Below are 21388 nucleotides of genomic sequence, written 5' to 3'. Positions count from 1 at the left end.
CAATATCTAGTCAGTTTGTTTTGTTTGTTTGTTTGTTTGTTTTTTTAATTTAGCTTAGGTACTCACTGTCCAATAGGCTGTATTTTTATTAAGCACTTGCTTCTAATATATTATAAAAGTAAGAGCTCAAACAGGTTATGGGCAGACATTGTAAACCATCTTTAAGATGTAAACCATTTTTAGGGATAGAAATCTTTTCCTGTATTGTGTGAAAACAATTTCTATGGTCACCCATTCTTTTCTTCTGTTCATAAATCAGCCACTAGGGCAGTGCAGCTGGGTTCACCTGAGATTCATTGTCCTGCCCCAAGGTCCCCGGCAGCCCCAGGTGTGCCTCTCCTAAGAGGCTAAGAACTGCCAAGCTGATCTACTCCTAGAGTGAGGCGTCTTTTCAACGTAGAGAAATTGCTTTCCCTAAGTGCTTTTCTGTGAATTTAGCTGAGCTTTGACTGCTGGGTGATCTAGATAAATTAATCCTAAATCCTGGACTCTCTCTTTTCCTGGTCTTAACTTGCTGCTTTGACTACAAGTTATCTTTGTGAGAGCTGAGGACAGAAAATGGCTAAGCACCATGATGGAGTATGTCCTTGAGCTCTGCAGCTGAAGATACCAACCATAATATCCAAAGCATGCCATCTATATGCAATATAAATAAATAACTATATAAATAAATAACTTTCCAGTAGATCCTGCTTTGAAGGGTAAAATAAGCAAGGCAATAGCTTTAGAAAGCACAGTTAGTCTGAAATCCTTGCTAAGCTGCAGATTATCCACAGCTATTTCCATAGCCCTTTGTGGAGTCAGCTGGCCTCCTGCAAGCAAGGAATGAGAAAATATAATGAAGGATTTTGCTCTGGTTTAGGCAGACTTTTTTCCCACACAGCCTCTGGTTCACTTTTAGTATCTCTTCTTTCCCATGGCATTTAATATTTTAATATTTCTTCTTTCCAAATACCTCTCTTTTCTGTCAATTTTCATCATGCATATAAAAAAAACTAGGTAACAAGGTGAGCTAAGCTGTTAATGCCTGTTGTGTATTAGTTGTGTTAAACTAACTAAGCTGGGCAGAAGACCAAACTGCAGCCACTCACCTAAGAGAAAGTTATATTTTCATATGCACTGTACTTACCATAATTCTTTATTATTGCTTGTTCAACGCTTTAAAAAATAAGGATATTTTGAATAGATGGAACTTGATCTGTAAAGCACTTGATTAGCACAAAGGATTTATTATGCTAATAAGATGTTATTAAAAATATGGGGAATGCATGTTAGAAGAGTTGCTTACCTAACTGCCCATATGAAAATATCTTTTATATCTGTTTCTGTTTGTAGCTTAGTACCTAAAATGATTTTCAGACACATTAAATCTCTCTTTGAATTAAATGTGTCCCACAGGTAGGAATTCAGCTTCAGTAGGAATTAGTTTTTACATACTGTAATATAATGATTGACTTTCTGTGCAACTCATCTAAGGAAGTTTCAGAAGAAGTAAACATATTTAGAAAGTATTTGGGAGATATGTAATGCTATGACTAACAGTAAAAGAAACTAGAAATACCAGTCAAAATATCTAATTTCCCAGGGTTTTGGACAGAAAAATAAGCCAAGAAAATTCTTCCCATCTGGATTATTCACCTTCTGTAATGCAGATAGGACACAGCATGGGTTACAAAACAGATGGGAGAGGCATACAGTGAAAAGGGAAAATAAGAAAATGAGCAAAACATTATACAGGAATTGCATTCACTGTTGTTTACTACAAAAATGACAATTTCATTTTCTGACAAAAAGATAAAACAATGGTTATTTTGCTGGTGCAACCTCTTGATCCATTGTAGAAATCTGAGATGGATACGGTTTTCAGAAATTTCTGGGTTGAAATGTAGCAATTATAAAATATTATCATTTTGTGTAGCACTATTTTTTCAGCTTTGTTTGTGCACTTGTTTCAGTAGTTTTTCATTCTCCCTAGTTGGGAAAATATCTTGTGGCTTCTAAATTAAAGTATTTGGTGTCATAGTCCTATCCCGCCAAGATTTCAGCTGGCTATTTTAAATGCCTTAGATATCTGTGTATGGTAAAGGGGTGTGAAGTTACACCTACAAGATATCAACCTCCTGGACTGGCAGCTGGAGGCTTGGCAGAGCAATTCATGATTCATAAATTTATAGTAGATGCATATGTTAGGTATCTATTTACCTTCTGGGTGGGTGTGGACATTTAGACATCTATCTGGCAATGTTTCAAAGGTGTTTCTGAGAAAGAATTACAAAGTTATTCTCAGTACAGTCCAGCATCCAGCAGTAATTTACTTCCTTTTCTTTTTTTTTTTTGTTGAAGATGCTTTCTGGTTCATGGTGTTGTTTTATTTAGCCAGTTGGGAAGGTACTATGCCATCTTGAGTTGTATGTGTTCACCATCAGAGAATAATACACCCACACACAGCTTGTTTCTGTTTTCAGCTTTGGGCAGATTTCCTGTGTGTCATATTTTTTTCATAATAATTGAATCTTGCCCACATAGTAGCCAGCACAAAACCTGAAGCAATCAGATTCTGCTTTGCATCTCATCTGCTCTCTCGTTACAGCTGTCAGACAAGGTTATACCCTGTCCAGATTCATAACGACTTTAATTATGTTTTTCATATATTGGTCTGAAAAAAGACAGTTCAACTGTCTTAACATTCTCCCTTACAATGGGTACTCAGGAAGAAGTATGAATCATTATTGACACACTCAAAATAATCTGTCATGCTGCTTTAAAATATTAATGAGAAAAGCCTTGAGTCTTTTGATATTAGTAATTGTTTCATGTTGTAATTGAATTTGAAAAGCTCTGTTAAGATTTTTATCCTCTGACAGTAACTTATTATTTCTGGAATAAAATTGTTTGATGAGTGGTTTAGGTGGCAGCATTCTGAAGAAGCCCTTTGCACTTCATTTTTCTATGAACAATAAAAACTAACAATGCACTGTAAATGCAGGCTCCCAGGTTCAGAAGTTTTAAAAGAGTGTGTAATTTAGTATCATAAGATTTCCAAAGAGATCATGTTTTCTAGATGCTTGATCATCCTTATAATTCTCATCTGAAATGTCTCTGATTGGTTCTCCTCTTTAGTGAAGGGCAATCTACAAAATATACACAACCTGTTATCTGATGTCACACTGCTGCTGTGTTCCAGGGCACTTCTGATTCATCTTGAAATTCAGTTTTGCATCCCAGCATGATGTCTAGGTTTTTTCCCCAACAATATATTATGCAGTCATAGCCTGGATGTGGCTCATTATTCTGTGGAACTGCTATGTAGCCCATTGCTCACCCTATTTTGTCTTCAGGTAATTGGTTATTCCATATCCCTACTCAAGTACAGTAATTTGCCCTTGAACTATACTTTTCTCCAAACCCAGTTTGGGGTTTTTGGGTCCATTTACCAATATTTTAATTCTATTCTTGTCCACCATGGGGTTTGCATCCACTGCCAGCTTAGTCCATTTGCAATTGTTAAAGGCACAATATCTCTGCAGATAACCCAGTGTCTGCTGAAGCTGCTGGGTAGCCCTGGGCCCAGGTGGAATTCCATGGGGCCCCATCAACAGCTATCTTTTAATTTGGTGGAGACAATGAGTAACTATTTCTGAGTGCAATTTTCAAGCTAGTATTTCAGTCTATACAGCAGTACTTTGTTCTAGTCATAGTCTGCTTATAAGAATGTCAAGCAGTGTCAAAATGCTTACTAAAATCAAGGTTTGTCACATCTGATTCTTGTTCCCTACTACAAAGCCCATTATCTCTCCTAAGAAGGAACAGACTTGTTAAAACATTATTCAGTACTTAGCACTTTTGTCTTTCTACTAGTATGTTTATTTACAAACTAATAATTTGATTTTTTTTTTAGGAATTTTATAGTAAATGAAGTTAGGGATAGAATTCTGTGTGTTCTCTTTGCGTTCTTTTTTCCTGTCTTTGTGTAAAGAGATGGGTAGAATCTTTGATCTTCTGATCTCTGGCCTCTCCTGTTCTTATTAAATTGTTACAAATATGTTCTAACATGTTTGAGATTGCTTTAGCCAGACTTCTACATGCTTTGAGGTGAATTTACCAGGACTAGTACATCTGAATTTTTTCAGCTTTCTATTTTAGGCAGATGATCAATAACATACTCTTCCTTATTCTCACCTGAGTCTTTTGTGTCAGTTGCATTGCTTCACCAACCACAGGTAATCTTTCCACTGAAAAAGGGAATAAAGAGAAAAGACACTGAGTTTTTTTGCCACCCTAAGGTCTGTAGTCCCCTGAAGGCAATGCCATGCAACACAGCCAAGCCTTACATCCACCTCTCAAACCCTTGCCTTCAGTCCTGGAGGAGATGTTTCCATCTGGAAAATAATTGTTGCTGCCACATGAACCGGCAGCCTCAGGCAGGGTTGTATCACTGAGGGCTTTGACAGCTCATTACTTGAGTTTGCCCTTTATTAGTGTATGCCACTGAGTATTTTTTTATTATGCTTTATTCTCTTTTTAGTTGTAGCTTGTCTTGACCTTTCTGAGCTCATCCCTATACACTTCTGGTGTTATTTTATATTTTCTCTGCTAATCTGTATGCAGGTCACCCAGAAGACTGTTATTGAGCAAAATCCATCATTTTCTATGTTTCTGCTTGGAAAAGTTTGTACTTGCTCAGTGTGTGTTCTTCCAGTCAGTCTGATCACTTTCCTGAACTTCTCTTTTTCCACCTCATAGACCTGGAAGCTGTGTTCCATCTCAGGTCACTGCAATCTGGTTCCTGGGTGTTTGATGTCCTTGTCCCACTGATCTCCTCCCAGAACTGTCATCTCTAGTAGTTCAGGGCTGCTGTGGTACAAGCTGTTTTCCCATTCAATGTTATTTCTTGTAGATATTATTTGTTTTATGTATTACAACATCAAAAGGAAATCTCATTCCTCTCTCAGGACTTTCTTTGTGAAAGTGAGTAAGATCATACAAATTTTTTTTTTTTTTTTTGTAGTAGCACTTCTTACCTCTAAAGAAATGTGAGAAATACTTCATGTTTTTCTTCACAGTGATGCAGATTTTTAGACAAACTATACATAAGACAAAATGACTGTGCTCTAAAACAAGTAACAATAGCTATCTAAGAATATTAAAATTTGCAGAAAACCCCAGCTATTAGGTTTGCACTGGGTTCCCCAAATTGCCAAGTTTAATAATTATAAAAAGCTATATAAGAATTTGATAAACTGAAAAGTAGTTTCATCCAAGTAGGTCATCCAGGTCATTGATAAACAAATTGAATAAGAGTGGACCCAGTACTGATCCCTGGGGAATTCACTGACTATAGGGCTCCAACTGGATTCCACTCTGCTGATGACAACACTCTGAATTCAGCCATTCAGACAGTTCTTGACCCACCTCTGTGCCCCTTCATCTCACTCACATTTCCTGAGCTTAACTGTGAGGATGTTGTGGGAGACAGTGTCAAAAGCCTCGCTATGTACTGCAACTTATGTAGTAAGTAGACAATGGATTAAAAATCCGAAAAATATGGAGAGGTCATAGGTTAGTACTGGCCAGACTGGCATCAGTTTTAGAGATGGTTGTGAAAATGGGTCTCACAATGAGCTGAGTAGTATTTTGGAAATGTAACAACTAATGTAACACATCATTCTTTTCATTTGAGAGGTCTTTTTTTTTCCTTGCACTTGTTTTTGTTCTTAAGTATTAATTTTTTATTACTGTAAAGATTGCCTGATTAATGTGACTTTTTAAAGACTTCAGAATGAAATCTATAAAATTTTTTGACATTTTGTAATAGCCAATTTAGTCTTAATTAAACAAAAAAGTTCTCCTGGCTCAGCTCCAATCACAACCCTTATTTTTCGCAATGAATGAGGTTGCAAGGTAATTTTAGATTATGAACTGCTGAGAGTAATCATATAAATCTAATATTATAGCTGATCATAACTCATATCTACTCTCAATATTTTATGTGGAAGCATCAACATCATATCTTCCTTTACATCTGGGATAGGCAGCACACCTAACTAAAACATTCCATATGAAATTCAAAACCTGATTGCAAGGAACTTCAATTTATTCCTTTCAATTCAACATGTATTGGGCTGGAATTATAATGCATACATTAAACGTATAGTTAATATTTTAATCTTTTTCCCATTGTGTGCATTAGATTTCCCTGCTTCTAATTTTCCAACTATAAAACTTACAACTGAATTTAGCAAATGTAAATAGTAATAAATTGACATGTTCAATGCAGCAAAGATGAGGGCTTAATGGCCCCTGGGTATATTGGCTGGGACTTCCCTGTCGTATCTGAAGTCTGGTTTTTCACAGCCTTTGATGAACATTCTTCCCTGAAAAGAACAGCTTTTGATCCATCTATAGGACTGATCTTTCCAGCATGTTTGGGGCTCTGGGTTTCATAGTTTATTTCTGATTTGTGTGGAAAATATCCTTCCTTCATTTTGTGATGAAAGGCAACAATGTATTCTGTGATCTGATAATTTGGGTTGATTTTCCATTGTCTTTATATAATGAAAAGTGGGATTAATTATTTTGTATCATTTCCAAACCATTAATGATTTTATTTTTTTTATGATTCTGTCATTAATTGTCTCCTTTCCAAAGGTGAATTTGTCTAATCTCTCCCTTTTCTAAACCCACCCATATCTTTGATTGTCTTTGATACTTTTCTCTGTAATTCTGATTCAACTACTTCCTTTCTGAAATGAGGAGAAGGAACTGTGTGTAGCGTTGAGGATGCAGGACACAAGGGATTTGTATGGTGGCATAATGATGTATTCTACTTTCTTTCCTATTGCCTTTCTACTATTTGATTTTCCTTTCTGACTGCTGCTGAGCACTGAGCTGAGGTTTATAATGAACTATTCACAAGTTTCCTGAGACCTAATATCAAATTTAGAGCCTATTACTGTATGTGTATAGTTACACTTGGTTTTCCTTATGTGCGTTACTTTGCATTTATTGACATAGAATTTCAGCTCTAGTTTTATCACCCAGTCACTCAATGCCCTTAGATTCATCCACAACATTTTGCAGTGGACTTTTGTTTTGCTTTGCTGCATCGTGTAAATCATACATGGTTTTTATACCCTTATCCTTTTCGGGGGCTGGTTGGCAGCAGGCTCTGGTAGAGTCAGCAGTGTGCCCTGGCAGCCAAGAGAGCAAACTCCACCCTTGGGTGCATCAAATACAGCATCACCAGCCAGTCAAAAGAGGTGATTACACCGCTGTGTTTTGCATCAATGTGGCCCCACCTGGAGTGCTGTGGGCAGTTCTGAGCCCTGCAGTTTAAGAAGAATGTGAAGGTCCTTGGATGCAGCCAGAGGAGGGCATCAAAACTAGTGAAAGTGCTGGAAGACATCCTGTGAGGAGGAACTTAGTACATTCAGCTTGTTTGGAGAGAAGGAGGCTGAGGGGTGACCTCATTACTCTCTCCAGCTTTCTGGGGAGGGCAAGTGTACAAGCAAGTGCTGATCTTTTCTTCAGTATTGATATCCTGTGATAGAACATGTGGGAATGGTTCAAAGCTGCCCTCTGAAGGTTTAGACTTGACATTAGGAAGCATTTCTTGACTAGGAAAGTAGCACAACCCTGACACATGTTCCCCAAAGAGGTGGTCGATGCCCCCAGTCTGTCAGTGTGCAAGAGGCATTTATAAAATGCCCCTAACAATAAACTTTAGCCTTTGGTCAGAATTGAAATGGTCAGGCACTTGGACTAATGATTGTTCTGGGTCCCTTCCATTTGAAACAGCCCAGAGCTATTCTATTCTCATCTATGCGGTTAAGAGATGAGCAGGTTTTTTCCATGACAACTACTGTAACTACTGAGAAGCTGTGGTTAGGGATCTGGTTAAAGAAATTTCTGGAGGTGTGTTCTGTATCAATTGAATTATCCCTCAAAGGGCTTTAATATGGGACATGGCTTTCCCTTTCCATTATTTTTCCTTCTACACCATTCCGTCATGTTCGTCCCCATGCCCTCATATTGAATAATTACAGTTTGTGCCAGTTTGCTTATTGCAGAAGCCAGACTCTTTTATTTTCTTTTTGGTCTAAACTGGCTTTTGTAAAAGTTAACATTTCAAAGAACCATGAGAGTTGCCATTAAAACAGACCTACCTGTGTTTCCTTTAAATGAGACAGCTCTCCTTCTGCTCACACTATGAGGTCATTGTTTCAGCAGGTGAAAGAGTGACATTAAGTTTAACCTCCCAGGTATTTATTCAGCTATTCTGAGCTGCACAGCAGGGTTTAGTAGGCTTAAACTTATTTGTATCTGAAAAGAAGAAAAGAAAGAGAGTTCAAACACATTGTCCAAGAGTACAGAAACCCTGGAAACATATTCCAGATGTCCAAAAGTGCCTGTTTTGGTGATACCTTCAGCTTCCCCTATTGTATTTGCAGGGAATGCCCTGACAAAGGCAGGAATGATGCATCTGACTCCGTGTTCTCAGAAGGCTAATTTATTGCTTTATGATACTATATTATATTAAAGAATACAGAAAGGATACTTACTGAATGCTAAAAAGATAATAATGAAAACTTGTGACTCTTTCTAGTCTCAACACAGCTTGGCACCAATTGGCTAAAGAGTCAAAACAACTCACACCAAAGACCAATGAAACAATCACCTGAGGGTAAACAATCTCCAAACACATTTCACAGATGAGCACAACACAGGAGAAGCAAATGAGATAAAAGTTGTTTTCCTTTTCTCTGAGGCTTCTCACCTTCCCAGGAGAAAAATCCTGGGTGAAGGTATTTTTTCAGAGAATGTGAATGCCACATTTGCCCATGTATAATAAGGTTTCTTCCAAGGACTGAGGACCTACTCTTGAGGTTCTGGAGTCCCTCATGTAAAGGGGAAGATATCTTGGCAAAGATGCATCCCAGTTCTGGATGCAAAGAGAAGGAGAAGTAGGTTAGCATTTTCTCTGCCTGACATAATCTCCTTCAGGCTGGGTAATTCCGAGTCTCTCTTCGTGCCAGAATATGACCCAAATAAGCACCATCACCTCTGTCCTCGATTAAATCTGAGCTTGTTTCCCAGAAATAAACTATCTGCTGTAACCAGAAGCTCAGCCTAGATGAGCCAGAATCAGGGAGTCCAAGGACACTTCCACATGAAACCTGTCTCCGGTCAGGACAAACCCAGTGCAGCAAATGAGCAGTTACCTTTGCCAGGTGCAGGCTCTCTTGCTGCATTTACATTTCTTTGCAGGAGTAGCCTCATGGCAGCATTTAGGGCCAAATCTACCTCCCACATGCTAAAACATCCTGACACTTGGCTCCGGGGCAAGACAGGAAAATGCCTCTCATACACACAAAAAATGGGGAATGTGGGGAGACACACACTGGCCACAAAGGGATGCTTGTGGTGGTTTTGTACTGATAGTGGGAGAAAAGTCCTTTCTAGAATGGCTCCAGTGTAGCTTGTGTATTTGCATGCTGGCTGATTACTGGCTGAGCTTAGATACCTTGGGTAGGAAACACTGCTTTGGGATTCACTCTGGGCTTCAGGCTGCAGAGTCAGGCCCAGATGAAGGCAAAGGGGGCAGTCCGGTGCGGTGTGAAGTGAAAGAAGAAGAAACAGGAGTGAGCAGGACATGAAGCCACAACATATATACAGGGACCTTCTACTGCAATTCAAAGAAACTGTGCGAGGGACATGTGATATAAGAGATCACACTGGGTCAGACATGACGGGAGAAGCGGCTTTGAAAATTCATTAGACACTGATAGAAAGCAAAGCTTCACTGCAGTTCTTGATAGCTTTTCTGCCCAGTGGGAATCCAGCACAAAAGCCTTTTAGCACACAGTTTAACTGGGAATACCTGAGCAAACTGATAACATTGCAGCTTTTATGGTATTCTTGTTTCTCACATATCACAGCAGACCACTCCATGAAGGATTATAAGGGTGGGTGTGTGTGTGTGTTTATGTACATCCTTCTGCACATTCAGGCAGCAGCTTGAATGAATTAAACAATGTTATCCATAGTGAGAACTACAATGGGAAGGATCAAACAAGGACGTGGCTTTCCCCTTCCACCATCTTTCATCCTACACCATTCTGTCATGTTTGTCCCCATGTCCTCATATTGAGTAATTACAGTTTGTGCTGAGTGAAGAGGCTGCTATATTTGCTGCCAAGCACATAAATTCTGCCATGTTTCTAATTATAGCATTGTTCCTTCCAAAGACAAAGAAACCCAGTTCAACTGTGGCTCAATACTGAATCATTTGGTCTATGGTTTAAATATGGCATATTTGTACACAAGCAAAAGCACACGTGGGGTAGATCATCTACTAAATATGCTGTTAGATGAAAATTGATTAGGAAAAACAAAGGGATGATCAAGAAAGATCGTCATAACTCCACCTCTTCTATCTGTCACCTATTATTCATCACCCTAGTATTTCAACAAAAACACCCAAAAAGGGAAGAAATGTCTGGTGAACATAGAAGGGGTTTTTTTTGGTGTGATTTTCCTTGCATATATTAAATGAAATAATAATAGAAAAAGAATACTGAACTACACAATGTCAAAAAATATTTTTGAATTGATACCCACAGAGAGAAATACCGTATGATACTTTTCTGCCCTGCCCTGCAAACCAAATTATAAGAAAAGTTTTCAGGCAACCTGTGCTCATTCATGCTGCCTTATATGAATTTCTACACTCTTGTGAATTTTAACCAGCTCTTGGTTATTATTCAAAGCTTTTATTACTGTGTGATTTGATTAATGGCTGTTCTAAGCTATTGCATGTCATTCAGGCTTTGGAGATTACTTCTGAGGTGCATTTCGGTGTCAGCCACTCCTGCAAGCCCTCTCAGAAGGTTCCACTTGGGTCAATAGTATGAGCAGGCTGGTAAGGGTAGAGGTTAAATTCTTACTTTCCATTCATTGGATCATACAGCATTTCCTGTATGAGATGATGTGATGGCTTTGGGTCTATTTTTTTATTTGCCTTTTGTTTTTCTCTGAGGAATCATAGAATGGTTTGGATTAGAAAGGACCCTAAAGATCATAAGATTCAACATCCCCTGCCAGACATATGGGCATCTCCTGCTAGACCAGGTTGCTCAAAGCCCCATCCAGCCCAGCCTTGAACACTTCCATCCACAACTTCTCCTCTGGGCAACCTGTTCCCCTGCCTCAACACTCTCACACAGGCCCCTTGTGCTATCATTTGTAAAAAGTCCCTCTGCATCAGGTATTGGAAGGTGCTCTAATGTCTCCCCAGAGCCTCCTCTTTTCCAGGCTGAATAGCCCCAACTGTTTCAGCCTGTCTTCATGGGAGAGGCTGTGGTCATCTCCATGGCCTCCTCTGGCTTCACTCCAGCAGGTCCATGTCCTTTTTATGTTGGGGGGCCCAGAGCGGGACACAGTCTTGCAAGATCAGAGGAAGAGAATCACCTCCCTCAACTTACTGCTGTGGCATAACTGTTGTTGCTGAAAGCTTTGCAATTTTTTTTCATATGATTTTAAGCCATATTTATGAATTAACAGGAGCCAGGATAATGTTATGTTCATTCTTAGCTATTATTAATTAGGTATTTAAGATATATCTATAAAGGTGCTTAGCTAATAGTGGGGATCAGACTGTTATAATTCACTGAAATCTTGAACTAGGCATTTTTGTTTCCATGTCACAGTTTATTTGTCTTTAAATGGCTACTGCCTTATGGTAATATAATTGTTTCATGCATGTGTTATTTACATTGTACATGAAGGGAAAGAAATTATTCAGTCAAAAAGAAGTCATTCTTACAGATTTCAATGCATTGTTGGAATGAAAATACATTCTCTGTGTCTGTTGTAAGAAGTAAGTGGAAATAATACTCTCATTATGTGCCTTCAGATCTAATAAGGAGGGAAAAATATCTTTTGGCATTCTATCAACAAAGAACATCTTTCATAATTGCAGTATAAGCAGTGAAAGAATTTTAAAAGGAGTATTAGCATAAAAAATGGCCAAGAGTTGCAATATTCTGCTGTTCTAAAAGCAGTTTTCTTTTGTACCCCCTGCACGCATAATCAGTTTCCCTGGGATTCAAAAACCCTCCCAAGTACCTTGTCACTTGCCAAAGAGATTTACATTGGCTTTAGTCACTGGCAGACATTAGGTATGTGCAGCTTAGGTGGAGATAAAGTCATTACCTGATGAGCTCTTTAGGAAATACTTCAGGTTACAAGACACTATCAAACTTGAATTTCTTTGTCACATCAAAAGATGTGAAATATAGTGTGATCTGCAGCTAGCTCTGAAATTATACTTCACACTGATAAGTAAAGGTGAATGCAAATAAAAGCAGGTATTTAGAAAATATAAAAACGAGTAACACAAAGTCAGTTTGGCAGAAATGAAGGAAGGTCATTTTTTCACCTGCTTATTGTAAAATTGGATGTAAAGGGTTTTCTCAGTTTCTGTTATTCAGCTGACAAACTAATTAGTTATTAAATTAAATATGAGAACTTTGACCCTGTTCTTAGGATGAATTTTATTTTCTTTACACACTGGACAAAAGCTAGATCTAAAGTCTCACTTGTTTATCCAGTTCTTTTTTGGTGATTTTATTAAGTCTGCTCAGATGTAGATCTCCTTTCTCTTTCTTCTTACCACCCTCATCCCCTTCACTTTCCATTGTTTTGCTCTTAAACTTTCAATGTTTTAGGTTGGCTTTATTTTGCACTTTTGACTTGCACTGTATCCAGTTGCATCATTAACAAACAATTAATATATTTCAAGATAAAACACTGTTCTGACCAGTCATGTTTAAATACTGTGTTCAGTGTTTTTACATATTGAGACTTCCTTTTCATTCCAACTAGGAAATTTAGATCTTTATCACACAATAGACAACCAAATAGATAAGAATTAATGCTTAATGGGGTTTATTCCTAATCTCTTCTCTGAGTAAAGGACAAAGGTTCACAGATCACTTCTGTTTCCATAACTCATCTTGGAGCACCAGTATCCCAGCCTAGTCTGTGAGGGTTGCTCTGACATTATCACAGTGTTAACAGAGTACCCAGGTGAAATTCTGTGATCTATGTAATTATACACAGGATTGGATTACACGGTTTGCTCAAAATCCTCCATCTTTCAGATCTCAGAACACAAAATATTATTTCTCAGGACTTGCAGCAAAAACAAAGGAGGGAGAATAACCCATAGCTAAGCTGAAGAGCAAGAGGGGAGAGAAAACACACTATGTTTCCCTTCTTGGTCTCAGCCCTAACAAGGCTGGAACACATCTTGGTAACATAACACATCAGTCCTCCCTCTTAACTGGTAAAGTCATTTTGGGCAGCTGGGTAGGAGGGTAGTTATACATTTGTGCTGCTGGAGAAATAAATTCCCAGACCAAGTGCAAAGTTTCTGATCTTGGCCTGGGAAAATTAGATTGTCGGTACAATTTTTAATTTAAGGTCCAAGGGACACAGTGGGAACAAGGACTTGAGAACAGCAAATACAGGGTAGAACTTCAAAAAGCACAGTAGCTAACAGCTGTAAGTAGTCTTCCAGCCTGCTGCTGGGCTCCCAGTTCTAGCTAGATGGTTTTCGAGGGGAATTGTCTCCTGCAGTATTAGCCAACAACAACTTCTATGTATTTTAAGAACAGACATTTTAGTATCTGCTCAATTGTTTCTCCATGGTAAATATATAGCAAAAGTCCCCACGAGCTCCTGTCACCTATTTTTAGAGTCCTTAGCTCATTTTAAGGGCTCTCAGAGTTGTAGTCTCTAGGATCTCTCCACTACATCTGCAAATGGCACAGTTGGACCAGACGAGCTCTGTGCTGATTAAATTGATAGACAATACCCCTACAGCCTGAATTTTATTCAACTCAATTCAAATAGATTTTAAGAAGATGAAGGAGAGGAAAAAAAACCAAAACCAGACAGCATAGAGTACTTCAGCTATTGCTGCTACCTTTTCCTGCTATGTTTTCTGGACAATTTTCCAGTTGTTTCTGCACTTTTATGATTTTAGATTTCTAAGTACTTTCAGGTTGAGCCTCCCCCTGCTACCAGTGTAAAATATTGTGCATTTCATAATATAATTCTGGAAAATGCAGACATACCTTTGAGACTGTCTGTTCTTTAATTTTAAAAATTGCATTATTCAGTTTTGAAATTATCTATAGTTTTACAATATGTTTCTAGTAAAATGTTTATAATCATGCAGATAGGGTGCATAATTGTATAGAGTCATGTGATTGGACAACTCTATAGTATAGTAGCAAATGGTCATTATTATGCTCCAGCTATATACTGCTGTTACTCTGGATTTTTTTCCTTTGTCATTGTCTTGAAGTATGTAGAGTTATGATTTCTTTGTGCCTGATAATCCTATTCATATTTCTATCTTGCTGAATCGTGAATACACACAGACACTGGGATAATATCTTGTTTCCCTTATGTGTCTCCAATTCTGATTTAGCACTTTTCTAGTCTTTAACTGAGGAAAAGGGTTTACAGTCCTCTACAGAGTAATAAAAGTGTTAGTGGCAAATAGGTAGCTAAGAAGATTAACTACTCAGGTTTCAACTTCTCCTCAGAAGTCGTTAACTCTTGTGAAAATGCTAATCAGGAGATAGGGTAATAGGCAGGATGCTTTGTAATGGAATGCATTTTTAGTTTTTCGCTCAGTGAATTCACTTTTGCTACATAATTTCCATTTTATAAGTTAAATTTAAGACATCTTGTCAAGCTTGGTATCCTACAAATTTTTAACACATAAAGATTCAATTCTAAAAGTTTCATCTCCATTCATATTCCCTCAGTCTTTGTGGGAAATTAGGTAATAGTGAAATACCTTGCAGAATAAAAGGAATTGTGTTTGCCAAGTTACGCTTTTGAAGAACACCAAGACATAAATAAGAAATAATGATTTTTAGTTCTCATCAGCAAAAAAGAAGTCAAGGATGTTCAGTGCAATGGCAAGCTGGGTGGACTAGGTGTGTACAATGAAGAGTATGAAGCACAGTTTCCATTTTCTCCAATTTTCAGATTGGAGAAATCTTCCAAATCTAGTTTACCTACAATGTCACATACACCCTCTTGGAGCCAGGAGTACTGTACATTTATTTTGTTTGTGTGGATGGTTCCATGTTGTTGCAATGAGATCTCTACAAAACTCTGTGTAATTGCCTAACTGTGGTAAATGAGCTGTTGTACACCTGACCTTGAAGATTAACCTGATAGCCCAGGGCTCTGCTTCATCTAATCCTAAATACTTACGAAAGCCTCACATATCTACTCTGAACCAGTGCAACTGCAGTATGTGAAGCTGATAGGAAAATAATCTCATACTGTGAGAGTCTATTCAAAGGCCACAGCTGATGATGACAAAGCAAAGCAGGAAGACTTAAATTAAAATTATCCAAATCATCAATTTTAATAAAAAGTATTTCAGTCTTTGGAAAATGGCCTTGATTTAAATCATCACTCTAGTTTTATTTTGCATTTGTCCTTGCTCTCCTAAGGAAAGGTTAATCCACATTAAGTAGCAACTATTAAAATACATTAATTAGCAAGTAAACATACATTTTTGCACTCAGTTTGATTCTTATTTTTAATAGGATATATTCTAGTAATATCCATTTATTAAAGCAATTATATCTCACAGCATATATTTGCTCAAATTATTAGGTTTTTAATTTCTTACATGTTTTAATAGTTTCTCTCAGTTTAATGATGGACAGTTATATAATCTAATTTCTCTTCTATTAAACTAGCATTTACATTTCATGCAGACTTCCATAGCTTAAGCCTGGAGATTTTAGTTAGACTAAAGCATTAAGGTCCTCTTGAGAATCTGCTGCCTTCATGGGAGAAAAATAACAGAGACTACTACTATTTTATTTCTACCTAAGGATACCAGCAGAAAATAAATTATGCATCAAAAGCCTTGATAATAGCATCATACCAATGCACCCATGTGCCACTGATAAGAAATCCCTTTGTGGACTCCACACTGAAGTCTCTGCCAACTTATAGCCTAAGTGACAACTGTTTCTCACATCCAGCCTATCCTTCACTATGACTTGGAGAATTCAGCAACACTTCTCAGCTAGCCATTGAAGAAATAAGGTTTTTGGTAGGAAAATTCTGATGGGTCTGAAAATACTCTGTGGTCATGTCCAAAGGATTATGGCTCAATGTTCAATAACAAGTGGTATCACTCAGGGGCCCGTAGTGGGACCAGTGTTATTTCGTGTCTTCATTACTGACATAGCAGTGTTGCCTGCATCCTCAGCCGGTTTGCTGATGGCAGCAAGCTGGATGGTGCTGTTGGTGGTCTTGAAGGATGAGATGCCACCCAGAGGGACCTTGGCAGGCTCAAGCAGTGGCCTCATGTGAACCACGTGAACTTCAAAAAGGCCACATGCAAGATCTTGTACCTGGCTCGGAGCAATCCATGTCAGTTCAGGCTGGGGGATGAATGGCTGGAAAGGAGCCCTGCTGAGAAGAATTTGGAGATCATGGTGGATGGAAACTCAGCATGAGTCAACAAAGTGCACTTGCAGACCAGAAAGCCAATTATACCCTTGGATGCATCACAAAAAGTGTAGACAGCAGGTCAAGGGAAGTGATTCTACCCCTCTACTCTGCTTTCATGATACTCCACTTGGAGGGCCATGAGAATATTTGGAGGGCTGAGAGACTTGGAGCTATTTAAACTTTATTTTAGCCTTTCCGTTTATAAAGGGGGCTTTTTACCATGGTCCGTGGGGAGAGGGCAAAGGGTAAGAGTTGTAAATTGAAAGAGCATAGATCTAGATTGAACATAAGGAAGACATAATTTACAGTGAGGGTGGTGAGGCACTTGAACAGGTTGCCAAGACCAACTGTGGGTGCCCCACAGCTGAAAGTGTTCAAGGACAGGCTAGATGAAATTTGAGAAACCTGGCCTAGTGAAAGATGTTCCTGCCCACAGCAGGGAGGTTGAACCAGAAGAGGTTTAAAGTCCCTCCAAACAAAACCTTCTTGATTCCCTGAAATATTTTATGCATTGCTTATTCTGTCTAGAGAAAGGTGTGTGCCCTAACCACTGTGTAGATGGAGGAAGGCTGGGGACAGCAGCCTCTACCCACAATTTCCCACCTGATTTTCTGCAGAATAGCATGGACAGGTGTCTTCTGAGACGCTTAACAGCCTGGGCTCTCCAGGTAAGACAAGGAGTCTTGTACAGTGCAGGGATCCCAGAAGGTTTCCATGCCTTGAACTCAGTGTTGCAAAGATAAGGCTCCTGACTGTCTTTCTCTCTGGATCAAGCCAGAGGCTCCTATTTATGCTTTCAGGTGCTAGTGATCAGGTGCTTTGGACATCCTGTTCCAACTCCTTCATCAGTCCCTTTGGATGATTACTGCAACTCAAGATGATCAAAATAAGAATCCTCCAGCTCATATGCATCATAATTGCTTTGGTTATCAGGGAACACACGTTTAAGTCTATCACTTGGTGCCAGGCTAATAGCCAACACTTCCAGTACCAAGATTGGCAATTAGCCTGGTGGCTAGATGGGTTCACATGAGCATAACACTGTTAATTAAACAGCAGCTGTGTAAATCAAGATACCAAAAGCAATTTGTTGGAATAAATATTTTATTAACATGCCCATCAATGACGCAAAATAAGTGGATTTAATTGATTCATTTACAAAAATATTCACACAGTGGCAGCTGTAACTCTGTTTAAGGATGTGGAAACAAGTCTCCTCTGTCAAAGGGTATATTCCCACTTTATCACTTCTTGTTGGTGGTTCTGTAGATATCAGTCACCCAACTAAAACTACTTGTCTGTTAGTTAGAAGCCAAGCATTGCTGACCCCTCGAGCGGTAATACCTGACAATTGATGCTAAAGGGCTCTTTTTTCTCCTTGTTGTTTTTTCTTTCAGCAAAATGTATTCTGGCTTTTAACTACAGAAAGATATTGTTGGATTATGGAGGGCTATGGTTAATCACCTCATCTTTTTCTTCCTATTGAAAAGACCACAAAATTGAAAGAGAGCACATATACACGTTTTTTTATTTCTCCTGGTATTAATAACTAAACAGATGGGGGAAATGGTGTGTTTTAAACAAATATACATCATAAACACAACAGCTAGCAGTGATTTCTAATGCTGAGGAATACAAAGAAATATATTTCTGAGAAGTAGAGAAAGGCTGCTGATTTTGCAAGAAGGTCACAGATTAGCCAGTGTGTTTCAAACATTGAAGAGAGTGGGAAAAGTATACGGAGAAGGTCTACTAAAAGAGCAGGATATAAACTCTTAGGACTGCTAGAACTCAGGCTTGTCATGACCCACATTTTTTGGAAGACTTTTTTGAGCACTTTTTCCTATTGCTTTCTCTGTGTCAGGTCATTTATTATTTGTTAGAGTGGAAGCCTTGCTGTGCTTTATCCACTTGTCCAACATCTTAGACATATGAGAAATCTGCTGGAAGCACTTACAGAGATATGTTTTATATAATATGCATGGATATAGAGCCTACATGTACATATAAAGAAGGAAATGCGTTTATAAAAATAAAGTTAATTTAATACAAAATAGTACTAATAAGAAAAAATAAATACCTGATGGCAAAAGAGTAAATTCTAATATTCTAATTCTAATATTTGATCTTCCTTCAGAAAAACTTAACCCACAGCCTGTACCACAATTCATTCCTATCATGTTCATTATTTGTTCAGCAGTTTTAATCTTCAAAATATTTTAGTCGTGTTTAAGAAAAAGAAACAAATCCAAGTGACTTATGCAGTCAAATTGCACAACACAAATGGTGATCAGGAAACATCGTAAATAAACAGGTGACATCCTGTTATGAAAAATCACCTGTGTTCTCATTTTTCCATGGTCCTAATGCAATATTGTTTTAAATTATATGTAACCTTCAGGTGGCACAAACACTGCATCTCAGGTATGATTTGTCTTTTGATCTCTTTGTCGACTTTGTATTGTTTTAGTTATCATGCCTGAAAGGTGGTCTAAACGTGAAGTTTAAGGAAAAAATGTGCTTAATCTGTCAAGGAGTCTGTAAGCCACTGCTGGCCCTGGATGGGCTGGCAGCTGATCCATAAGATCCCATTGTCATTAACAGCAGGAGCTGGACTGCTCCTAACCACCCAACAACTCTCAGCAGGTAAAGTGAGCCCTGCAGTGTCTGTGGGTTCCATCCTGCTGCAGCCCCCACAGCACCAGGCACTTGGGGATGGGCAGCTCCGGCATGGATCCATCCCAGCCTCCTCCAGAGCTGGATTGTGTTTAGCTGGCTCAGAGCATCAGTGCAACAAAGTGCTGCTCACCAGAGAGACTGTGGCAATACCATGCAGCAAACTGGACACCAAAAAGCAGTCAGGAAAGCTGCTGATACTGTATCTGCTCAGAATTAGAGAAAAGTTGGATTGAAGTCACTTTGTGAAAACAGCAGTGAGGTGAATGCCCTGGAGAGGAAGCTGTGACAGGACTGTGCCACAGCGCTGTGACAGCCCTCATTCATGAGTAGCTCAGCTTCAGCATACTGTAGCTTAATTCTCCATGGGAAGATTAATCCCTTGGAGATGGATTAAACTGCAGTGAACTAGGGCCACTTTATTTCTGAATGGGAAAGGCCACACAGGGATTTAATGTACTTTATCTTATGTGCATTGATTTCACAGCTTTAGTTAATTCATCTTAACTTCCCTGAATTCCCTTGTGTGGACAAGCTTTTTGTCTGCAGAGAGGTTTTTGGAGCTGCTTGTAAAGCTCCTCGTGCAGCCCAACCAGAAAGCAGGTTGGAATGATTTTTCTGCTTCTGAAGGAGCTTATACCTGTCTAGATACTATTAAATTGCCTCTTTCTCAGATGGTTGATCCGTGACATCCTTAGAATAACTATTTTAATTAGATTTTTTGAATGGACCAGAGAAAAAGGAGTGTTCTTAAAACTAATCTCTGGGTTATTTTTGAAATCTCTCATGAAGAGTCTTTTCAAGGCTTTCAGATGGCATGAATTGTGCCCAGCTGCACAAACAATATCTTCTCAAGATTGGACATGTCTGGTTGTGCAGTTTTATAGATTTTCTTGCCCAGCGGGATTTTCTTCGTCTTTGGTCATGATCCTAAGAAAACATTTTGTCTATATGGATAAGGAGAGAGTGAGTTTCTATTTCTTGATCCTAAAGATCTCAATCCCTTCCTCTTGGTGGCACAATTGACACAGATCTGGGTTAAGGATGATGCTGTCATGGGTGCTGCTATTAAAATAATGGCATGGTTTGACTGTTGCTGTTCTTTGGGGAAATGTTGTTGTTCATTTCCTGCATAGTTAACATGAATTACATCAAATAAGGTGTTTCCTGATGTCAATGACAATTGACCTATCAATTTAAAATTTTTGCCTAACAGTTCTTCACTGGGACACTTTATATAGCACCAAAAGACATCCCTTGTGGATTCCATAGAAGTGTTACTATGACTTAATTCAGTAGCAGTCAATAAATATTTTGGCCTTTTAGTAAGCATATGAGGTGCATAGAGGCTGACGTTCATGTGGGAAAAGCCATGTGAGAACAGAGGTATTGAAGAACAAACGGAACTAAATAACAGCTGACCATCAGGGTATAGATGTTTTCCACCAATATTACTCAATAGTAGTATTCATCGATACTGATCCCAGTGAGACTAGGAAAATATTTTGAACTATAAAATGCATATTTATATATAAAATATAAGTTATTCAATATGAGCAAAAGAGAGGAAAACAATTTCGCTGTTTGTGACCCTTTGCACTGAAATCTGTAAATTCAGGAAATAGAGGTAAATATCTTTTTAAAATTTAGCTGTGATACCTGTATTTATCATTGTAGTAACAGCTTCATAAGTGTTCAATGTGTTCTAATGATGGCTTTTCCTCTTTTTTCACACAGCTGATTGGATTTGTGTATGCCTGTTACGTGATCAGTATTTTCATGGAGGAGGAGGACAGCTGTAAGTACTGATACACACCTCACCATCCCTGGAGCCAAGGTATCTGAGCTGAAACAGTCTTGCATTAAACTACCAAGGCAAAGAGCAAAGTTTGAAAAATGGCAGAATCTGGCATTCATGTACACAACCAATTATGCTTAAAAACATGCTTATTTAGGTACTAACAACTTATCAAGGTGGGATTGCAATTTCTGAACTCCTTCATAGAGATTTGTGAACATCTTACATGAGCCAGTCACAGAGATGAAAATTATGTGATCCATGTTGCATACATATAGATATGTATGCCTTTATGGATGTACATTTATATGTGAATCAAAGCTCCTGAACCCTCTTAATCTGTTTTTCCAA

The 21388-nt window shown here is 38.5% G+C and overlaps 1 protein-coding gene across 1 annotated transcript in view; it reads left to right on the top strand.

Annotated features, from left to right (window-relative positions):
* The window catches only part of NKAIN3 (sodium/potassium transporting ATPase interacting 3), a 195619-nt gene that overhangs the window by 145637 nt on the left and 28594 nt on the right, over positions 1 to 21388 (top strand). The window contains exon 6 of the mRNA XM_031058628.1: positions 20977 to 21037. Coding sequence (XP_030914488.1) covers positions 20977 to 21037 — 61 coding nt within the window. The remainder of the gene's footprint in view (positions 1 to 20976; positions 21038 to 21388) is intronic.

This window comes from Geospiza fortis, unplaced genomic scaffold (assembly GCF_000277835.1).
Source record: "Geospiza fortis unplaced genomic scaffold, GeoFor_1.0 scaffold121, whole genome shotgun sequence".
Lineage (NCBI taxonomy): Eukaryota > Metazoa > Chordata > Aves > Passeriformes > Thraupidae > Geospiza > Geospiza fortis.
This window is presented reverse-complemented; position numbering and strand designations above follow the sequence as displayed.